This window comes from Melopsittacus undulatus, chromosome 4, assembly GCF_012275295.1.
Source record: "Melopsittacus undulatus isolate bMelUnd1 chromosome 4, bMelUnd1.mat.Z, whole genome shotgun sequence".
Taxonomy (NCBI): Eukaryota; Metazoa; Chordata; class Aves; order Psittaciformes; family Psittaculidae; genus Melopsittacus; species Melopsittacus undulatus.
This window is the reverse complement of record NC_047530.1, coordinates 83,092,974-83,116,771: the sequence shown is the minus strand read 5'-3', so window position 1 is coordinate 83,116,771 and position 23,798 is coordinate 83,092,974. Positions and strand designations below refer to the sequence as shown.

The window sequence follows — 23,798 nt, the reverse complement described above, 5'->3', positions numbered from 1 at the left end:
CTGAATCGGAGTATGGCAAGCCACTCCCTATGGATTCTCCAGTTATTTCCTGACCTAATTCTAAATTGCCCTGAATATTTAAGAAAATCTCCAAGGATCTGCCTAAGCCCACCTAATAGTCATAAATGTGATGAGATTTGACTCCCACTTTTTCCAGTATAAATCTCAAAGGCTTTCTTGATTTTTCTGAAAAGGCACCATATGTATACTGCTACAAAAGACTTGGACATAGCATGGCTTGGCAAAGGACACAGGCTCTGGTATTAAAGGATTGAACATGCTACATTTGAATGTGCAACTTATAATACGGAATTAAATGAGACTTGGACATCCTTGAGATGTGTTTTAACTTTGACTGATAAAGTTAAAAATTAAAACTGGATGAAAAACACTCATTAAGCCATTCTCTGGCAAGATTGGGGATTGTGACTGCATAGAAATAAAAACACTTTTCAGGAAATCTTGTCATTTTCACTGCAGTTTGTTTCAGAGGGAAAAGCAGGTTAGGAAAAGGAGAGGGATTCCAGTCATGTTCTCATTTGCCATTTCTTTTGAAAAAAATATTTTAACTTTGCAATCTGCAACTGAAAAATAATTCAGAAAGCCATTTTTAGAGAACCAGCACATGCACGCACTTGTCAATAGCAGTTTGGAGTTTATGGTTCCATTTTTCATTTTCCCCTGCAGTATGAAAATACTCCAGGAATGTTCCAGGAAAAAAATCTGGCATTAAAAAATCTGGTGTTCTGTATTTTTTTATTTTAATGCCCAACTGCCTTTGCATCTGCAAATGTGTTTCAGTATGCTCAGAAAAGATTGCACATGTGCAGAGGGCTTTGCATCTGTCAGCAAACTTTGTAGCCCCTTGAATATGGAGACTGTAGGTGCCTCTGAGCTGTTTGTGGGGAAGAATCGCTATCATATATGAATTTATTTTTCACTGCCACTGAATGAAATACAGAATTGGAATGTCACAGGTCCCGATGTATATATATACTTAGTAATCTGACGATGAAAGGACTCTCCCTTATCATACAGAATATGAATGACTCTGCCATCTGTGCTTTTCTAAAAATGCCACCTCAGAAAAATAGGCATGCTATTGCAAATGCTACCTGTCATCAACTAGTGTATGTCAAGAATTTTCAGTGCCCAAGTGTCAGGTTGTAATATAGTCTTGGGATCTCTGTATGCAGTCTGAGTAGTACAGTATCTGTGCTCCTGCTGAGTTACACAGCAGGCCCACTAGGAAGTGAAGGCAAGTGCTGAATGTGTAAGTACGAGTCAAAAAAAGATATTATTAGGTCCTTCTTCCTTTTTGTGTAAAATAAGGAAAACACACACGGGAAAAAAGTCAGCTAGACTGTTCTCTGTTGGCTATTGAATGTTGAAGTACCAGTGCAATGAAGTAGACCTATTTCTTCCTTCAGGTGAGCCAGGATGGAAAAGCCTTGCTGGATGTCCTACAGCGTCCCTTGAGCCCTGGGAATTCTGAATCCCTCACTGCTACTGCAAACTACTCCAAGGCTGTTCACCAGGTGCTGGATGTGGTACATGAAGTCCTGCATCACCAGCGGCGACTAGAGAGCATCTGGCAACACAGAAAGGTCCGGCTACACCAAAGGCTGCAGCTCTGTGTTTTCCAGCAGGATGTTCAACAGGTAATATCATTACTAAAGGAGGTAAAGAATGGTCCTTTCTTTGCAGCCGTAAAGATTGTTTGCTGACTCATTTAGAGGATAACCATAACCAAGATTTCGTGTGAAGCTGTACCTATGCTAAAATCCTAATGCACCTTTCAGTACCTCTTCGTTTCGTGTTGGAAATCGTCAGTCTGTTAATTATTGATCAGTTCATTCCCCTGAGAATATGACACTATTTTCAGTGGTTAATTTTTCACAAGTGAGCAATTAGCAGTAGGTACTCTACTGTTCCTGAAAAAGTGATGTTGAATAGAAAAAAAATTTAAGTGTAACAATCAAACTGTGGTATATTTCACCTTCCTAAGTGTAAACAGTACAGATATAGACCTTTAGTGGTGCTGTTTAGACCATCTTTGCATTATTACCACTTATGGAGTCCATGTACCTGTGCAATGAATGTGCTAGCTCAAACGTATCACACACTCAAACGTGCAGAGCCCACTTCACAGAAATACAGTTTATACAGTACCTGAGAACTTAGGCTTCAGGTGAATAACTGTTCTCTCCCAAAGGAAGCTATTTGAATACCAGCACAACAATGTAACTGACAGGAACATATGAGATGCCACATTAGTAACTGCCAAATACTGCAAGCACAATCAACAGATGTTATGGAACTCTGCTCATTCAGGATGGTGTGGTTTGTTTAAGGGCCCCATTATGGCCTGAAGCAGATGTTGGTTGCAATATGGTACTTGCTTTAAATGAAGAGGCTGAATGCTCCAATCATGTTTATGGAGCATTCTAATGTCCCTGGGGTTCTCTATGCCATTGCCTTCCTCCAAGTGAAAAATGAGGTGGAGTTGGAATGACAAAGCTGTCACATGCAAAATAGACATGAACCAGCAAGGACAGGAGACAGGCAACTTTTATTCAACATGAAAATCTGTGGACCTGTTAGTTCCATAGTTGAAGTACACCAGCAGTGACAGAACTACAGCTGTAGATATCCTTTACAAATATGTATGACCATTTCTTTGTCAGTGTTGAAAAGTTTGCCGGAATTTCTAGCTGTTCGATTTTTCCTGTAAAACCACACAAACATTTATACCATATATATAACTAAAACTGGGACTTAATGTAACAGATCCTTAATTTAGGCAATTTCCCTTTTGTTATGTATCAGTAATCATACTGCATGGTAATGAAATTCATAAGCTATATATCAAATAGAGCATGTACTTGGAATTCAGTTAGAATACTCCCTGCGAACTGCACGAAGTTCATACAATTCTGGGATTAAAATCTCAAAAATCAAGGATTGTAAATCGTGATGATGTTGTCCTTTTTTCCAGTTGTGGTATATAATGTCAATCCATGTTATCCTAGGTATTCTTCAATCTTTCCAACCCATAACTTTCTCTCTTATATCTGAAGTCAGCAGAAGTGTATATGAATTTTCTTTATCAAAATCATTCATACTTTTACTTCCCACATATGAAGGCAGTGAGGCTGTGTCACTGGTTTTCAAAAGGAACAGGTCTTTTGCACATACTGTGACTTTTAGTGAGAGAAAAAGAAACAAGCAATAATAGTTATGGAGTACAGTCACTTTAGAGAGCATTACTCTGTGTGAGTTCTGTTGGCAGCAATCTTCCAAATTTTTTCTCTTAATGGGTAGTTATTATCTGGGAAGCAACAACTTAATGACAGACATGATTCTGTCCTAGCACACACTGGAGGCATGTCTTTGTCCTACTGAGCAAGTAGAGAGGAAGAGATGAATCATTCTGTTCACTAAACATCTGTACTATTCAAGATAAATGCTTTGTAAGTCATAAATGAAATTATCAGCTACACAGAAATATGAAGTGTAGATTCCATGAGGAGGAAGATATCTGAGTATGTTGATGTTGGTTTGGTTTTGGTTTGTTGTTTTTTTTTGTGGTTTTTTTTTTAATCACCTCCTATATATCTGTCATGCAGTTCCTATTATGCTTATTTTGTTAAATGCCCATCAGTTGGCAGGTGAAGCTGTCTACCTCTATGTTGTCACTAATCATAAATAACATTTATCTTTAACAATTTGTTGTCTTGTCAAAACTTGATAACCTTTACTGAGTTCTTCCTGGTTTAGGTCTAGAAAATAAAGATGTGGAAGAACAAATCTTGACAGGAGAGCCTTATTAGGCTTTGCTGTCTTCTAGATAAGTGATGATACAGTGTAGTTTCTGTAAGGAAGATGCTCCTTTTCCCTTTTCACCAGCTCAAAATTAAGGGTGTTCTCATAGATGCAGTTTTCTTGGTCAGGATGCCCTGTGGCTCACCCTCTGCATCCAGTGTAGTAGAAATTCTGGTGAAACACCATCTCTGTGTCAGAATTTATACTCCCTCACTTGTTCATCTATACCTTTTTTTTCATGTCAGCTGCTCTGTATCAATCTTGTCTTAAAAGCAGATGTGCATAGGGACAGGTTTTGTTATGCTGCATGTTCTTAATACAGTCTCCAGAAATATTCTGCATCCTCTTCACCTGCCATTAATGGCATTAATAGCTGCTTGTAAAGGCACATCTCCAAGAAGATTCTTGTGAGTCTTGAGAGGTCGATAATTCCTCACCTAACTACTCTAGTTAGTCTTGCCAGAGGGATCAAGTATTTAGGCATAGAATATCAAGTATTCATAAAGAGCTCTTGAAAAACTGGATGAGGGCTCTTCAGTAGGCCAGTTGTATGCCTTATGAATGGATTTAAGGGTTAAACTGTATTGCACAGGGCTAATTCACATAATTCCTGATGTATTTTGCACCATTTGCAAGGTACAACTACATGCTGTATGAATTACTTGCAGGGCTACCTTCTCATATAGTTTCACACTGTCAAAGAAATAATTCCCGTTCTAGCTGGGTTTGAACTATACAAAACCTGAAAACATTAAAAACAATAGATTAAAAGAAACAAAAGTATTTTTTATTCTGAGATAGAAAGGCAGGCATCCTTAGTCATGTCATAACCAAAATAACAAGTTTAAACACTGCAGATTGCTAAACTACAATGTCAGTGTAAGAAATATTCTGCTATAAAACATCATGAAAAGTAATCACCACCTCACACCATTAGATATTTTACAAGATTATTTGCTATTACATCTATGTATTAATACAATTATATCAATTTGCACATGTGAACCAAAGTAAATAATGATGTGCTAAGGAAAATGAGTTATGAATATGTAGCATTTTAAAGAAGGAAAGAAAATAAATTGTGTGAAACTGCATTTGCAGCCTTCACAGGAAATGGAGCGCCACTCACACAAAAGGGATAGCAGTTAAGACAATTTGTGAACTGTTACAAGGCTCTACCCAGGCAGGAACTGATAAGGAACTCTTAACACCAGAAATATTTAGGAGCATTATTAAAATGTTGGGTTACCAAGTGTGTACAATACTTCATTGCTTCATTTATTTTTTTTTTAGAAACTCTGTCATTCCAGATAGGGAAGAGGTGCATTGTTAGATCAGTTTAGAATACAACTGAGTGAGAAGATGCTGAGATTCTGTTCTGCAGGAGAGGAAAAATAATCCCTTTGACATTCATACAGATATTACGTCATTAATGCAAATGCTTCAGCCCATCTTTGGTAGCTTTTCCTTTTTGACTCTCTCTGCTCTGGGTCTTCCCTTTCTGCAGACTATTTAGCAGCAAAATAACACCATTTCCATTTCTGGGGAGATTTGAAATTGTTCTCAGGTTGTCTGAAATTTCCACTGCTTTCCACTGTTGCATTCTGCTTTACCATGGTCTTATTCATGCCTCTGCATGCATCTCTCTGCCCTGATATGTAGTTTTTTTTTTTTGCCCCCTTGAACAGCAACACTGTGAAACAGGAAGGGTAGCATAAGGGTTGTACCATGCATAGATGTTACCAAGCAGCCTTAGAAATAGCTGAAGTAATTGTATAATGCCATTCTTAACCCCATTGCCTCCCCCATCTCCTTTGTTTCATATAGGCAAGAATTTTGTCTGAATTCTTTCACTTCATAAACGCATTCAAGTAAAGCCTGAAGTGTACCTATTAAAGCAGAAGGAAAATAGAGACCCATCAATGCATTATTGAAATGGTCTGTACAAGCCTTGAACTTCATATTCTAAAGCACTTTCATAGCAGAACAGTCAAACTCCTATTCTTATTCTGCAGGTTTCATTCATTCTCACTGAAATTCTCAGTCTTCCGTCATCTCCATACATACACACAAACACTTAGACAGACACAGCCATATTCTCCACAGATGCATATAATTCTTTTGAGGTCACTGCTGGTGCTGCTTCCTTCTTGCTTCACTTTGGTTGTGATGGCTGCCTCTGAAGGGAAAGCTTGAAAATAGGTGAATATGATGGAAGTTTCTTGACTACATACAAAGTCTTGAGTTAGCTGTGATGGTTCTGCATGGCAAAATGGAACAGGCCCATCATGTCAGATGAAGACCAGTTGTAAACAGCTAGATGACACTAACAAACGCTTACTGGCAAGAGGGCAAGTATGTACTAAGAAGGCTGGGACTGTTGCCATACCAGCTGTAATGATGCTTCAAGTCCTCTTTGTTATTGAAAAGGTCAAGCTAGACCAGTGTCAGATTCACCTGGATTTTTCTAAAGTTGTGGATTGTGTTCTGTTGGCTTCATGCCCAGGTACATTAGTGGACATAGCTCTGGTTTCCTTGTGCAGTTATCTGCTTCTGGTGATACATAAAAAGGCCATGCAGGCATACTGATATCATTACATTTACCAGCTGCCATTGTTGTGGGAAACTGCAAAGTACTGCAGAGGAAAGGCTGTCTCTCTTCATAACCAAACACTTTAACTTGTAATGTGTCTGGCTTTTACTGGCCGAAAAAACAGATCAGGGCATGATCCTGACATTGCTTATATGGAAAAATGTCTTGCCAACTTCTGTCTGTCTCCATACGCTCTCTGAGAATGCTGAACACTTCATGTGATGCATGTGATCTACGTAAGTCCATTTGTAGAAAAATGGTAGGATATTTGAGGCAGTTCATGATTCATTTAGCTCTCGCACAAGAGGATTAGGTCTGTACACACACCCCCATATGCATGCATACACTCAGTTCTTTTGATCACTTCAAGCAATGAAGAGTTCTTCAACATTCTGTAGTTTTCCAACTTATCATAGTTTGTTTCAAAGAAGAAACAAGGCTATATATCACCTTTTATGCTTTGTTTACAATAATACCTTCACTGGGTCTTGTAAAACAAGATGCTTATTTGTAAATAATTGCTAAGAAAAAAGAACATCATAATCAAGTCAAGATTATATTTACTACCATATGACTTCAGCCACGGCAAAAGTGCGCCACATGGTCTGTGTTACATCTAAGCAGATTTAGCCTGTAAATACCTACCACGGACAAACCATTAATTAAAACATTACAATTCAAAGCATCCTAGAGAATTGTCACAGCCCCTTTGGTAAATTTACCAAGTAATGAGATGCACTTAATGTTTGTCACTTATATGTTTACATTTTCAAAATATTAGTGCTGTACTTTTTCTGAGCTTAGAAGGTATATGTGACCTTAAGCTGTAAGATTGAAATATTACTAGACAGCAGGTAGAGGTTCTAACTATGGTTGTCTTGTCCCTAAAAATAATCAAAAAGGAATTCGAGAGTCAATACTGGTAACACTACTTGACAACCTTCTCCCAGTGGGATATAAAAGGAGAGAAAACAACCTCTTGTTATCTGTGATTGAAAGATAAATACCTCTATTTTCACTAGCCCTGCCCTTCCAGTAATTGTTGAGGCCAGTGTCTGGTTTATTATCTGATATAAATATCTCACCACACAGTTCTGATAGATCACCATACAACTTTTACCTACATAGCTCTAAAGGACTAATTTAATAATATGTACACGTCCAAACCCATGTTATGTCTCTAATAGCCTTTTATTTAGTGCTTGTCTGCTTTATTATTTATGCGGTAAAGGATCATATGTTTGGAGTAAAAAAAAAAAATTGTTTGTTTCCATCCACTCCTCATCACAGACCATGCAATAAAACATCTTGGCAACTGCTTCTTTAGAGCAATTTTCATTCCATTCCTTTTGGTCCTGCCAAAGGAACTGGCATGTTTTCAGGCAATGTGAATGCAAGTCTCAGCAATGAAAAGATCTGTATCCCCACTCATATTCTGAAGTGGACTAAGAAATAACCAGCACTGAACACTGGTTTGAAAGCAAAGTGGTGGTATATATATGCTGATTAGTATCCTGCAGATATTATGAAATAAGTTAATTATGACATGGCCATTTAAATAACATAGGAGTTGCTGAGCAAGATAGTTGCTTATTTTGAACTGTTAAAAAATGTCTGTAATTTCTTAATTTGAACCCACAGTGGCATGGGATTGTGTGGGAGTTGCAGATGATTTCTTCTTTCTACATATGTGTCTCTAAGCTATGGTGGCAGCAGAAAGGGCAGTACAATAAGAAAAAAGAGCACTCTGCACAGCTATACAATCCTTACTACTCAATAACCAGATTGTGTTAATTTGCTGCACAAGGCAGCCATACTAGGAAGGAGAATATAGCCCACATATTTTTTCGGTTTCTGGTGATTTCATACGGATGTTTCTGTAGTTCCTTTAGCTTGCAAAGACATGGGGCATTTATAGACAGTGTGCTCAGGGTTGTCCAACGCAAACAGGATAGGGTTCTTGGAAAAAAATGAAAGAAGTAACATGCATTTTTCCTCTTTACCAGTGACTCTGGCATAGAAATCTGCCCTTCAAAGGGCTACATGAAGATATGCTTCCCAAGTGAGGAGTGCTAACATTGATATTTGAGCATGTTCAGACAATTGCTCTTGGTGTAGAGCTAGGCTCTGTGTTTCTGTCCAGGCAGTCACATTTGCACCTGTAACCAGTGATCAGTTTATGGTATGAGAATACCTCAGAGATATCTCAGGCTAACAAGCCTAAAAAGCTAATTGCTATAAATACTTCAAACTAGTCAGAGAGAGGGAGCTGTGTTCTGAGCTTCTGACAATTCTCTTTAAATATAGATCGCTATTAGCTCTTACTTTTTGTGCCAAAACTCTTCACAAAGATCTATAGGTTTAAATTACTACATTTTCATTTAATGGTATTTATTCTGGAAATTCCTGAAGGGTTGCTGATAAACAATACTCTACCCTTGTCATAATTTGATTGAACATGTAACTTGAAATTATCTTCAAACCTTTGTGTCTTTCTTCCTTTATATAATTATTAAACCAAGCAGACAATTGTTCTTTGTGCTTCTAATGTCTCTGATTAAAAAATAATAATGATCATGTTTTAATTTAGACACAGATCAGTAGTGCTACGGATATCAAATTTCAGGGGCCAGCTTCAGTTACCAGCTAAAGTTTACGTAGCATTGATGTACAAGCAGTGTGAGAACACTTTGATGAGCTCTGCAGCTGTCTTGGGAAATAGGATCTGAAGAAATCTGAACCAGACAGCTTGATCTCTGAACCTACTGAAGGGAGAAGAGGAACTGAAAAAAACCCACAAAACAAAATCCTTTGTGCCCCAAAAAGTGTTTTTCTTGTTTAGAGCACTGTCTGTCCTTCAAGGTTCAAGGCCTAGTCCTTTCAGATGATCTGTTTTGCTATGTCTTGAACTGCAGATGTTTGGATTCTTACTGAGAGTTTAGGAATCTCTAAGAAGGCCTTCTGAAAACTTTCTGAAATTCTACTGACTTGTTGAGGTTTTGAATCTACCTCATAGTGGATGAAGAAGACATAATTCAAAATATGAAGAAATGAGGAAAGTGACATAGAGATAGTTCTCTGTAGGTAGATGCAACTGTCCATGGTCTGGATTTATCCTGCCTCTCTTCAGGAGTGTAACTGAATCATCCAAGTCAGATGCCTAATGCATAGATTCCTTTTAATAGTCAATGAAAAGACACTGGCATCTTCAGAGAATGACTCTGTCTAGGATCTCAGTTGTACTCTGGATACTTCCCTTAACTTCCTCAACTTAACTGTTGACTGTCAGGGAAATAAAAAGATAGGCTCTTCAGACAAGACCTTAATTTTATTATCTAATTTTGGGTGAGATGTATTAAGATGCAAGAGCCCAATCCTGTATGGTTCAGAGCACTTCTAGCCGTCATGCAAGGCCACTCAGTGCCTTTCTGATCCAGGATTTACTTCGTAGCAAATTGCAAGTCAGTCCTAGGGGACTGCTAAAATTTGCTGTTACACTGAGGCAGAATCATCTTCCTTGTATGTCATATCCTCATTGTCTATTTCAATCCCAGAACTGTCTGCATATCAATGTCCCTGAAAATACGATGTGTAGTTTATTTTTTCCGAAAAGGCATCATTGGCTCTCATTGTCATAGCAAAGGAGGAGAAAGAATCAGACTTGTCTGTTACTGATTACCCCTACAAAAATAGTAGGGCTGCAGTGGTGCAGGAAGAGAAATAGAGTCTTCTCCAGAAATACGTATACTTTTTGAATGCAATTACTAGATTGGGTAGTCATCACCAAGGGCATGGAGAAAAAAAAGGTCTTTGAATAAATGGACTTGACTGCCAGAAGACTTTCCCCCTGTATCTTTAAGAAGCAACAATAATAAGTAGTACCTCTTGCTTATTATGGTTTCTTTCATCTCAGGATTATGGGTTTTTCTAAAAGGCTGATTTAGAGTGAATTGCAAAAGGTCACTGAAAGCTTCTTCACTAGAACTCTTCATTTCAGGATGTCTGATTCACAAACTCCTGCTCAGTCATTGGTACTCCAGTTTTACTCCTTATGAAAAAGTGTTACAGGATTTATTGGGACTATGTAAAAATGAAAGTCTGTTATGCTGAGAAATAAATATGCTATTTTAGGCATTGGTTTAGGAGTCCAAAATAGTAATTCTTTTCTAATCCATTTGTTTCTCTTGATCTTTCCTGCCAATGATCTTCTCACATGGCCTCCCAGCTTTTTCATGATCCTGCCTCTCACTTGGAGTGCTAAATCCATATTGTTTTTGAATGATGGCAAACAAAAGGTATTTTCATTGAAATGAGAAAAAAACTAAGCAGACAACAAAAAGGATAATGATAGCTAGTTCCTATAGCATAACTATAGGAATTTCACTGTGTTTTCCTCCATAGAGCAGCTGCTCAGCCAGCTGGTTACTTTCCCCCTCTGGTAATGAATTGTACTCATGATTTGAGATTACTGTGTCTTGCTGGGTAGCAAGGCCCAAGTTAGGTTGAGCTGATCTGGCATCATGACTTGTTTCTGGTAGCTGCTACTCTCCATGCTAGTCATTTCCACTAACAATTTTTCCTCCTTCTAGCAGCTCTACCTTACTTCATGCCACAAACTACTTTTTCTGGCTTTGCCCCGTATGTCTGTGCTCTGCAGCAGTTCTTTGCTCTATCAGCTTCTCCTGTTGGCTGTGCCTTGTTTCAGTAGCTGCCTTACCTAACCAACTTAACTGAAGAGTTCTAGGATTTCTGTCCTTGGAAGAGAAGTTGCACATTATTTGGGACTAAACACAGTGGTTTAGCTCACAGGAGACTTTTAAGGAACTTCTTTTGTTTCATATTCCTCATAGGGAAACACAAAGTTTCTTGCTTGTTTCTTAAAGTTGTAATCTTTGGATTGTACTTCTGGAAGCTATTGCCTAGGCTGGGGTGACCCTTCAGGCACATTTAGACAGAGCTGGTTGGCTCAAACTCCTGTATACTATTACAGCTATAAACTTTCTTTTATGTTACGCTATGGTTCGTTTTTAACAAAAATGTCTTTCAAATGTGGAAACATGCAAAACAAACATATTTAAAGCCTGCCCATTGGTCTTTTACCTTTCTCCTCTCTTTGTTTTGATAGTTCTTGTTTCTTTCCTGCCTTTTAGTTGTTTTTTTTTTTTTTTTTTTTTTTTTGGATGAGACACGTGTTGAGAGATGGAGAAAATTACTTTTATTTTTGGCTTCAGCAATGTACAAAACGCTCTGACCTTGAGACAGTTCCCTTCCCAAATAAGGAGGAAAAGTTGGAGGGGGACCACAAAATAATTTTTTTTTCCCCTCCAGCAATAAGTAACTTTAAACAATCAGAATGTATTTTGGGGTATTGTTTCTGCTTGCTTACCTCCTCAGGTTTTCAATGTGTGTGAATTGTTAGGAAACCAGAAGAGAAGAAATTTCAGGAAGAGGGGATGCCATATTCTAGGAGCCACCAAGCTAGGGAAAAACATAAGAAAGAAAGCAGTTTTTCACAGAAAACTTGAGCGTTTGGGAAATGGAAGGTGCTCATAGGAGAAGTCCAAAATCACTTCTGCCCCTTATTCTGCCCATGACTCTCACACCTGAAGTGTTTTAGGTACCTCTTCTTTCTTGAACAGCTCAAGGTTCTTCCTTTCTGAAAGGGCTTTTCATGAGTCTTGTCCTGCTTGTTTGCACATCTGTCCTAGTTTATCACTGCATTACCAGCCTCCCAGGGGACTCGGCATCCACAAACAGATTCCCACTGCCATTATCCTTGACCTCCTTTGGTGTGTCTGTAAGGCCATTGGCCTTTCACCCTTGAAAACCCTCACAGGATCCATGTCTGCTACAACATGCAGAAGAAATCAGCCATACAGATATGGGTAGAGTATAGAGTGATGCAAACATCCTGGGCTTTTTATTTCAGCTTGGCTGCATCTCACATACTGAGTGCCTAGCTTAGTATGGGGTCTGTGTGCTATATGTCAAGCTTCTCACACACCACAGTAACTTGTCCCTTTCCTTATTTGCAGTCCTGAGATATGACTTCTCTGCCCTGGGACACCATGTGAGAAACATGCTGGTTTACCTGAGCAGTGATTGATAGAAAGGCAGTGCAAGCAGAAGGGATGTTGCAATGGCCTTACAGCAGGAGAAATGCTGTTGTGCAGGTCTGAATACCTAAGCTGTAACCACTGGCAGAGGAGTCCTGACAGGAGGTCAAACACAGCTTTGCACCTGCATTCCTTTCTTCCTGTTCACAGCCTGACACAGAAGAATATCTTAAACTGGGAGAGAAAATATTGGAGACATCAGGCTATTTATTTAAGAGACAAAGAAGAGATCCTAGAAAAGTCCCTGATGGAGAGTAGCCACTCTTGGCATTCAGGGCATTTGTTTCATCCTTGTTTTCCTACTTCCCCTACCCTACATGGTTTGCACTTTCATGTCTTGCCTCTAGTCTCAAATTAGATCAGAGCCCCAAGTGTGAGAAAACTTGTTTTCCCAGCTAAGAAAGCTGGGGCTGTTCAACCTGGAGAAGGCTGTGTGGTGACCTCATAGCAGCCTTCCAGTATCTGAAGGGGGCCTACAGGGATGCTGGAGAGGGACTCTTTGTCAGGACTGTAGTGATAGGACAAGGGGTAACAGGTTCAAACTTAAAAAAGGGAAGCTTAGGGTTAGATAAAAGGAAGAAGTTATTTACTGTGAGGGGGGGTGATGCACTGGAACAGGCTGCCCAAAGAAGTGTTAAATGCTCCATCTCTGTCACTGTTCACAGCCAGGTTGGACAGAGCCTTGAGTGACATGGTGTCAGGCGTCCCTGCCCATGGCAGGGGGGTTGGAATTAGATGATTTTAAGGTCCCTTCCAGCCCTATATTCTGTGATTCTGTAGTTCTATATTGCCATAATGCTCAGCCCCAAAAGGTTCTGACCTGGCAGGGGTGGTTAAGACTACTGCAGCATTATGCCATCCTGATAAGTTTTCCTATTACTGAAATAAGATTATACACTAAACTCCATTTTTCCCAGATGGAATTTGTTCTATTAAACCTGTCCTTGCTGCGTGCTGTGATTTTAAGCCTTGTTAAAACCAAGATGACTAATTCACTGCTCCTACAAGTAACCCAAAGCAGTGCTTTATTTTATATCCTGGTCAAACAGCAGTTTTCTCTGTGGTGAAGTGGAGAACTTGAGCTCAGTGGGGAGTGTCTATAGGGGCCTGTTAGAGTACTCTGTTGCAAAGCTCATCCTTGCTTTATCAGTCTTTTCGAACTGCTAATTGCCTTGTTTGAACTTGTTGTTTAAGCTAGTACCAGTTTAGGTAGGTTGATACTATCAAATTGTAGACAGTAATGTCTAAATTATGAGTGCAATCTTGTGTTAGTACAGTTAGTGCAGTTCCAGACAGTGACCCAGAGCACTGAAATTAGGAGCCAGTCAAGTAGGTTGCTCTTTTCCTACTGAGTAGACAAGAAGTGTATTTCCCAAGGTAGGTGCCTACCTAACTTGCCATTATACTATTACATTTCTGCCTACACTAACACAATTATGCACTGGTTACAACTGGAGCTGAAAAATATACCCCCATATAGTAAATGTGTTCAGGGTTTTAATTTGTGGTTATTTGTGGGTTTGTTGTGGGTTTGGTCCCCCATTTCTCTCCCTCCCCTTCCCCCCCCCCCCCAAATGTTTAGTGGCTACAACTGAACATTTAATAGTAGCAGAAATTATATCATTATCTTAGTCTAACATTACTCTATCAGTGGATTTCTTTATTTGTTTTACAAACAGGGAAGCTGAGGCACTGAAAGGGACCATAATGCAGATCAGGGTTGGAATTATGAAGAAGTGTCTTTTTTTTTTCCTGAATCTTTATCCACTCTGCATTAGTTTTCTTTTGTTTCTTGAAGCCTGTAGGCACATCTGTCACTTGCAGAGGTAAATCTGATTGCTCTATTTACGTATTTGAGGATAATGTACTTTTCTAAAGAGTTCACATAGCTCCTTCTTTTCCTCCTGTGTACTCACTGTATTTCTGGGGGACTTTTTACATTTTGGGCAGTCCCACTGAGGAAAAAAAATGAAGCAAACATTCAAGAAAAATACTTTGCAAGTCACAAAGGGCTCTATAGGATCAGAATATTTTTCCTCACAAACATGAAAATCAGGACTGTGGTGATATGTTCACGAGCATGAAAATTAGCTGTGATGATAGCTGTCATTAGGAGCAACCACTTGGAGATCAACACCTTGGAAGTCTAAATCAGAGCTTTCAATCAGAAATCTAAATCGGCTGGGTCCTGCAGTTGTCTCTACTTACTATCAGGTCTGCAAATGCTGCTGTTCTGCTGTTGGTGTGATGCCAGAGAAGAAGAACAGTTACTAGAGATAGGAGGAAACATAAGATATTAAATAATTACTAGAATTTAGGAATTATTGGAATTTAGGAATTAAAAAAACTCAAACAAACAACTAGCACATGGTCATGGCATAGTCTGAGATTTGTTAACTTAGCATGCAAGAGGTTTCTAATAATTAGGATATTGTTTCACCTGTTGGTACTGAAGAGATATAGAGAACCTCTGCTTCAATGCACAAGAGGAAGAAGCTGTGCTAGACACTGAGTATGTTCAGGTATTTCTTTTCCTACGAGCTCAAGACCATAAAAGGCATGGTGGAAATGACCATAGAGGAAAATGAAAGGGAGGTTTGCTTGAGCAAAAAATCAAGAGCTTTTCAGGTTGCCTTTGGTTCAGTGCCCACTCTGCCTGGAACAGATATTTTTTCCCATTCCCTGGAGCTGTGAGAGATCTGGGATATTCCTCCAGAAAGCTCTGATTATGTCCCAGCAAACCACCCAGACTGCGGGGGACAGTCCTAAGACTAGAGCTGGCCCCAGCCCTGACCGATCCAACAGCTGTGCCTTGTAAAGCTGATACGAAAGGATGAACATGCGACAAGAAGTAGAGACCTGGGGAAGGCATATTAGCCTCAGAAGGAGCAAAATCACTATTCTTACTAGTGCTTTGGACAGCAACAACCAGAGTCTTCTATATGGCCTAGGTAAGAAACTATTTCTGTATTTATGAATATTACTTTTGGTAAGGGAGTGACAGATCTGACTATTTGTATTGCTAATTCATCACACCACAGTTAGTTGTCAGGTATGATTCCTTAGCACTGGACAACAGACACGAACAACAACACCGGCAGCATAACTGCAAAAGAAATAATTACCTGCCAGCCTTGAAAAGCCTCATGCAATGCACAGCAGCATCTTTCTATGCTGATGCAGAGCACATTTTCTGTGTCTTGTACAGAAGGAACATGCACGAATATGGTTATTTATAGCTTCTCCACCCACACAGAGCTTTGAAACTTGCTCTAAAAGAAATTCAGCATTTAAAGAATACAACAAGACTTTAACCTGAAGATATATTTTTTTCATTATTTCCTTAAAAACAATATTCTGGGAACATTAGTAACGATCCAGGCATTAAGGAAGAAACATTAGTTCTTCATTTGTCTGCCTATTGTTCTCTTACTTGGAATGTTATTGGAGAGGCAGCTGCCAAATTTTATCAAGTAAAATATTTAATCAAGAAAATGAAAGATAAGTGGGACACATATGATGAATGGGAACTTTACCAAAGGAAAGCAATGTTTAGTTGAAGTAAGTTCTTTCTCAGGCAAAGAGAGGCATGTATTTTCCTATGCCTTTTGGTGAGCTTGCATCCTAGATGACAACATTTGGTGAAGGAGCAGGTTGGGGCTGTGTGACCTCTGGCAATGCTCAGAGGAAATGGGCAAGTACTGCTCTCAAAATGCCCAGCCTACACCCAGTCAGCTCTGCCAGAGCCCTGAACTGAACGTGCTGTTCCCAAGAGAAACATGACTAAATCTTACATCTCACGAATTACTAGGGCTGGGATCAGCTTTTTACATAGAGTGAAGGTAGATGGGGCCAGCATACACCTATTCTCCATTGTAAAATGTTTATAGATGTGAAGAACTGTACAGGTACATAATAACCATCTGCAGAAAGCAGACTTGGGGCCGGTTTTGCCATATAAGCCTGTGAAAAGGTAAGCAGTTAAGCTAAAGCAGCTGTGTGGTAGAGCATGTGCACATCATTGCATGACATAAGCAGCCAGTCTGCAATAATGTGAAAGCTCTTGGAGTGGGGTGAGGAATGGAAGAGCAATGCTACTTTAAGTTAAGGCCTGAATCAGCAAGTCATCAGGAACTTCTGAGATTCTGCTAGAAAAGTTGAGAATAGCCTTGTTGGTGCTCAGGCCATTACTATGGAAGATATTTAGGATATCTTTACTTAGTCATACCACTCACTGTAGAGACCTTTCACAACTGTTTTTGCATACTTCAGCAAAAGAAGCTCCTAAGAATGGGTTAGCCAGGAGGAGCTTTTACTCCATAGTGATTTCCACTGTAGAAGCTGTTGATGAGCAAGGATCCTATTGCAGGGATTGTCCTGTCTGGATGAACTGCTACAGTCCTGTTTCCAGATGGGCTTGTGGGATATCTATGGGTGCTAGAAGCAGGGAGGAGTCTTGAGAAGGACATGTGCTTGCATATTCAGCACTTTTCTGATGCACTTCTAAATTGGTAGACCCACATGTCTCAGCAGTTGTGTAATTTACTCGGATGCGTTCACTGTTGTCAGCTGTGCTTTGCAAGGCTGTCCCCACTGAAAGGAACAGAACATGGGTGTTCTGCTATTGCAAACTAGCAGTATTTTTAATAACAGAGGTTAGATTTTTGTTGTTAAAATGAGAAATTGTGCAGAGGTGAAGCTTTCACATAATGTGCAGGAAGCTTACAAAAACACCTAGAATGTGATTTCACAGAGTCTTTTTTTGGTTGAATGTAGACAAGGGAATAAAGAAAGTTTTTTAAATGTTGTAATTGGCTCTGCATTTAATTCCCCTCATTAATTTAGTTGCACTACATAGCAAAATACTGATAGGTCTGAAAGGTTACTTTTCCCTCCAAGGGCAAACAGGACTGTGTGCTTTTTTCTTTTGAAAAGACCTCTTTAATTATTTGCTGGTATTTGGAATAGCTACAATTAGAGAGGAAAAGCAGGGAGTGATTAAAAAAACTGTATTTAATAGCAATTGCATTAATTCTCTGGCTTTTGAAAGAGACCCAGGCACAGCTGAATACATACATACCACACAAAGGAATTGTGGTGAAAAGGAAGGGCAAAATGGAGGTGACAAATTTTTGACTGATGGCAGGAAAGGTTGTATGTTGTAGCGTTTTAAAGAAGATCTTCCTTCAGAAAGGATTGAACTATGAAAATCCACCTTTCTCATCCAGTCCTCAGCCTATGAATGAGTGTAGCTCTCTTCACTCAATTCCACCTGCTCTTTAAAAAAAAAAAAATAAAACAAACAAAAACCAAAACAAACCACAAATCTATGAAACCTCAGATTGCTGGCCTGGTGATAGTGGGATACACTGATTAGGTCTTAAACCAATTTGAAAGTGACTCTTATGATTGACTGTTTGAGCTGAATTAAATACAGAAGAACCCGGTTGGCTGGCTATATTGTTTTCTGAAAATTAATTAGTTTTTGCCACACAGACAGGTCAAGCTATGGAATTTCAGGATATATAGCTATATTCTCAGAAGTTAGGTATTTTTACCCTGTGAATTTGGAGCAGCTTCCATCTAATTTTAAAGCCTCACCTTTGAATGGATTGCCTGCACACTTTTGTACTGCTGCCATGATGTTTATTGTATTAGTATGTTCCTGTATGGGAAAAGATTCCTAGAATCCCCAGATCTGGAGCCACATATTGGTAGAAGCTGCAAAAACTTGAAGGCAGCTGTCACTCCAAACACTTTGTCAGCCTTGCTTGTTTTGACTGCAAGTGTGGTTAATGTCATTTTAGAAATGAGAATGGAGGCAGGGAAGCTGAGTCATTTGCTGAACTGCAGTGCTGAGCATTGAACCAAATCACTTGAATTCCAGTCTGCTTTTGATATGAAAGCCTTCGTGCTTTTTGCTTATTTTTTAGAATGCCTGTATAATTTGACATGCTTAACCAAAGACAGTGGACAGAGTGAGGCACAGTCCTCTTACACTGCTACCGCACTGCATTAACAGAGCTGTATCTGTACATTAGGAGTGCACTTACCTCCTTTTACCTATGCAGCTTGTAACATGCTATCATATGAACTACATTTGTTCAGAAGTTGCTAAATGAGAACTACAACATGGTGTTCAGGCATGTGTCTGGAGGCTCAGATTCTGCTGGATGCGTAACTAGTCTGCTTATTACCTTTATACACATGGGGGCTTTGATCTATGTTTACTAAAGTCAGTTGAAACTTTGCTGTGGATTTTGATGAGAACAAGATGTGAGTTTTAGAATCAGGCATAGATATCTCTGAAATTAAAAATAATCTCATGGGAGCCAAAGGTGATGTTTGTGCTTTAAACATGAGGTGTGATCCCCTTCTTGAAAAAAGTATGTTTTTTTTTAAATACTGTGCCATCAACTTCTAATACTAATGAAGAAAGAAGTGAAAAAGGGAGCTCAGTTTTTATTAGGGGTAAAAACCACAAATAAGAATGGTTGATTTTTGTTTTGGTTTCTATTATAAACCATTAATAATAGCAGGAAAAGCCAGAGGATAAGTTCCTTTGTATTTTGGTGTATTTTCTCAGCTAGACCTTTATTTGACATTACCCTGCTGTGACAGGACCAGGGATAGGAGGGAAAAGAAATCTATTTTCAGCAGTTATTTGGAATGCAACAAAAAACTACATTTTAATTTAAGTCAGACTTGGTGTGCATTTTATTTGTTAGAGAGGGTTAGGATTTAGTAAGTCTCCTTGACTTGTTGTGGGTTTGGGGGGGCTCTTTAGTTTTGTTTTTATTCTGATTCTCGGTGTTTGTTTTGTCTTCCCTGGTGCTGTTGCTGACATAAAATTCTCCTGAAGGGCCTCGTAGCTGGCCAGGGATGAGGCTGTCCATGGCAGCCTGCAGAGAACAATGTGCCCCAGCAGAGGTAATTCCAATGGATAGAAGTTGGCAATCCCCAACTGGCTGCTGCCTCCACCCAGAGATTGTCACCTCTCTGGGAAACGTGCTCTCTTTATGGCATAGAGGCCCTTTTACCTCTCAAGAAGGGAGTGCCTACTTTGAGTTATGTTGTTCATAAATGCATATATGATGTGTAGCTTCTAGTTCGTCTATTGTAAGGAAATGAATTATCTTCTGCTAAAAATTTTGTGTCTTGTAATTTGCAAATTCTAGTTCAGCCAGTGTTACTAACTAGGCTTGTACAGTTTTGAAGGGCTTTGACAGAAAAGATTGGATTTTGTTGCCGTGCAGTATAACAAAACATTTAAAACAAGTTTTGGATGTGAAGTACCTGTGAAAGCATGATCTGAAACATGAACCTTTTAACTACACTTCTTGGTTACAAAAAACATGGTTGGCAAATACAGTTTGTAGAATATTGTTTCAGACATGCAAGGCCTTGGAAATAATGGACATCAATAATAACAGCTACAGAAAAAGTAGAGATACAATTTGATTCTTGTGAAAATGGTGATGAGACTGCAAAACCCCAAGCTTTAAAGTGTCATATATATTCCTGGTATCACACCAGAACTCGAGTTAGCCCATAGTATCTCAAGAGCAGGCAATAAAGTGCATATAGTGGCAACTTGATACTGCTTGGCTTCCTTTCACTGGCATAAACCTAACAGACTTTGGAGGCTGTATCCATGTGTTTGAAGTTAGGCAATGCTTATGCACCTATTTGAAATGGGGCCTCATTTAAAACAGAATAAATTGGGTGTGCTTCACTGGAATTGCTCTGGAATTTATTACAACTCTGCTGGAGTTACCAAAGAGTTAATCTAACCCCTTTGAGTTATGCCAAATTTGTAGTAGTTTTTGATCAAGATCTGACTCTTAACTGCTAAAAGTGTAAAACAGTATAATTTATTTTCACTTTTCAGAGGAACCTAGTTTTAAGAGTCACTATGGCAACAACAGTGGGTCTCAGAGTAACAAAGATTAATGATTCCCTCATCAAGGCTCTTCAGTGGGTCATCTGGCTCAGGAGCAATGAAACTGTTCAACACGGGCCTGGGTCAAATGCGTGCCCTGTCACTGCTAGCACAACATGCTTCATCATAGAAATGATGGTTTAATCACCAGCTTACAATTCTCATCTCCTTCATGTAGGATTCAGTGACTGGTATATTTAGGCAAGTGTCTGTATTCAGGCTGCCCAGGGAAGTGGTGGAGTCACCATACCTGGAGTTATTTAAAAAACAAGTAGATGTGGTGCTTAGGAACCTGGTTTAGTGGTAGACTTAGCAGTCTTGGATTTATGGTTGCACTAGGTTATCTTAAGGGTCTTTTCCAACCCAAATGATTTTATGATTCTTATCCAAGTCATTCTCATTTCATCTTCATTCACTGCTGCTGTAAGAAATATGATTTAAAAGATGTGAAAATGCAGTTTTTCAAATAACTTCAGCAATGGCTATGGTTCCTTAAAGTAATACATTTACTACTACTTTTACGTTTTGTATTCATGTAAAATGGGACCAGAGCCTGGGGACTTGGTGAGAAAGAGTTGTTTTCCAAGGAGATTTTATTTTCAAGTCAGATAAACTTATGAGGAGCTTCCTAGTTTTCACATTTGCTGATTAAGAAAGGTACTTACAGAAAGAGGCTTCATTTTCAAAGGCCCACATTGAAAAGATCTGCCCTTTTAAAATAGTGCCTGTTGCTTTTTTTTTTCCCTCTCCCTAATTTAAAAATCAAATTAACTTTTTAAGCTGTTAAAAAATTTGACCTTAACTGCACTAATGCAATCATCTTGCCATATTGCCATCATACAAATTAACCAAGAGGAAGAGCAATTATCATCCTAGAACTTGGCTTAATTATTGTGTGATTGCTTCTTCAACATTTTTCCTTTAAAACTGTTCCTCCACTTCTTTCTTCTTGTGTTTTCCTACCTTGTCCCATACAAATTATCACCATTCCCTGCAAATGGAGTACGTTTTTCTCTGACCTTACCTAGGCGGTATTTATTTTGCCAGTTTAGGTATGCCATTGGCCTTAGGGTTCCCATAGGCAAGGGTGCAATCATCAGGAAGATGTAGTGTGGAATCACCTGTTTCCTGATGTTGTACTCAGATGAAACCTGTCTGAATTGCCACTATTATTATTTTTGCAGTGGCACAGATCATTCAACAGGGACAGCTATGGCTATTCTTCTTCCAGGTAGCATTTTGAATCTTGTGGTTATCCAGCCCTATAATAACTGTAATAGCTAGTGCAGTCAGCCTTCTGTAATTTTACTGGAATTTTATTTAATTTTCCTGGTGACCTTGGTTTGATACTTATTTTGCTGGGTGTGTAATTTTGCCCCTGAGGAGATAAGGAGACGGGACACGCACATCATAGATAGAAAGGAAATAATGCTTCTACCACTTTTGAACTTAAACTAGGTGAAATAAAACCAAGAGATATTAGCATCTTCTTTTTAACGCTTACGTATAACCTGCAGCATTCCCACCAATAAATGTTGCTGACATAAATGTGTTTCTTGAGAATTTGGTTTATGTTATCCCACTGTTAACAGGTTACTAGCAAACATTTAATGCCTTTGAGCCTGATGCTGTATAAACTTTTACTAGCTGGGAATTAAACACAGAGTTATGGATATCCATCCAGAAAAGAAAGGGAGCAGCCTTCTCACCTCCTAGGCTCACATGCACACTATCTGGAGTCATGCAAGTCACTATTAAAGTGAGCAGAGAAGCTCATTTATTCCTTCCAATGGACTTCTTATGGGACTGGGAAAAGAAACAGCAGAAATCTACCCAAATCAACTCACCAATAGTGGCTGGGTCAGTGAAGTGTGGGATGGGAATTTGCTGCAGGTAAAGGTAAAATACCAAGACTATTATCCCCCAACCCTTTCAGAAGCTGTGAGTTAGCGCATTTCCTAGGTGACTCCAAGGCAGCTTCACCCATGCTTGGAGGTGTACCTTGAAGTTCAAACTCTAGCTATGGTTTTATTATTGTAGTTTTATCTAATGGACAGCAGCCTGGATTGGCAAATGCTGCCTACATGAAGAGTGTGTCCACACAGCGGCTGGCCTGTTTTTAAATTGCTGTCAGGAAGGATCCCAGGCTTTACTTTACAGGAGCTATAGAATAGGAGGGAGGTCCTGGCCCCTCTCCTGAGCAGCTTTCAAAATAGTGGAGCTGCAGTAGTAAATGAGTACTAGAATGAGATTTGGCATATACTGGAGTTGCAAAATATATTTTATGTTTCAAGATATACCTCAGATGATGGATCTGTCTGTAGCATAGTATTTTCATTCTGAAGAATTTATGACTTATGGCCTTTTTCTAGCTGTTTAAAAAAAAAATAGCTTGGCAATAAAGGACAGTTAGGAAATTTGAAGATGTAATTTGGAAACACTCTTAACTGCATTTTAAACAGCATCTTCAAGCTGTTTATGTTTTTAAGTATTAATTAAATTATTTGAACTATGGCACTGTAACTTCAATGGCTAACTATATCTCAGGATGTTAATTTTCGGCAGTAGAGTAAGTTATACAGTCTGTGCTCTCAATTAAAATGTTAAGTGTTTATCTTGAATTATTACACAGTTACACTAGTTCTAAAGACATTTCTTTTCTTCAGTGTAAGAGAGTATATTTCCAGGCATGCTGACAGGTAGATGTTTACAAGTGCTGGTGATTTCAGGTTTCATTGTGACCTTTCAGAGTTGCTCCTGCATTTGCTGCAGACTAATTGCTTTACATTTTGCCTTGTTTTCACTGGGGAGTAAGTGCTTTGAACCCAGCTATATTTATGTTCTTGCTGTTGCTTTGATCACTCGGTTATTCCCATAACTCAGCTCTTCATTTACTGCAAACTTTCTGTGCCTTGTATGATAGAAACAAAGATGTGATATTTCTTCGAGTTTGCAAATTATTAGATGGCATATTAGCTGCTCATAAAAACGCCAAGGATTCCTTTGATAGTTAGGACTATTGGATTATCATTATTTCTTCTGCCAACTTCCTGGGACACCTCAGCAGTTCACTCAGTCTCTTAATACTAGCATAGTATTTCCCCCCTCTCCCTTCCATGCATAATTAAAATTTAGCACAGTATTTTCATTCCAACATTTATGGATTTCACAAAATCATTGTGAAAAGAAATGCATTGAGCACTGGAGTGGTCAAATACATTAACATGGTTTTCAGAGCCACAGAAAATTCTGTTAAGAAACTTATTCTTTAAAAAGTCGTGATTGTTTCTTGTGGGAATCATGGCAGAAATAGAGCTTATAG

At 39.0% G+C, this 23,798-nt stretch overlaps 1 protein-coding gene across 1 annotated transcript in view; it reads left to right on the top strand.

The window, feature by feature from the left end:
• KALRN (kalirin RhoGEF kinase) overlaps positions 1 to 23,798 on the top strand; it is a 513,548-nt gene that overhangs the window by 253,744 nt on the left and 236,006 nt on the right. Inside the window, exon 9 of the mRNA XM_031053208.2 lies at positions 1,431 to 1,661. Coding sequence (XP_030909068.2) covers positions 1,431 to 1,661 — 231 coding nt within the window. The remainder of the gene's footprint in view (positions 1 to 1,430; positions 1,662 to 23,798) is intronic.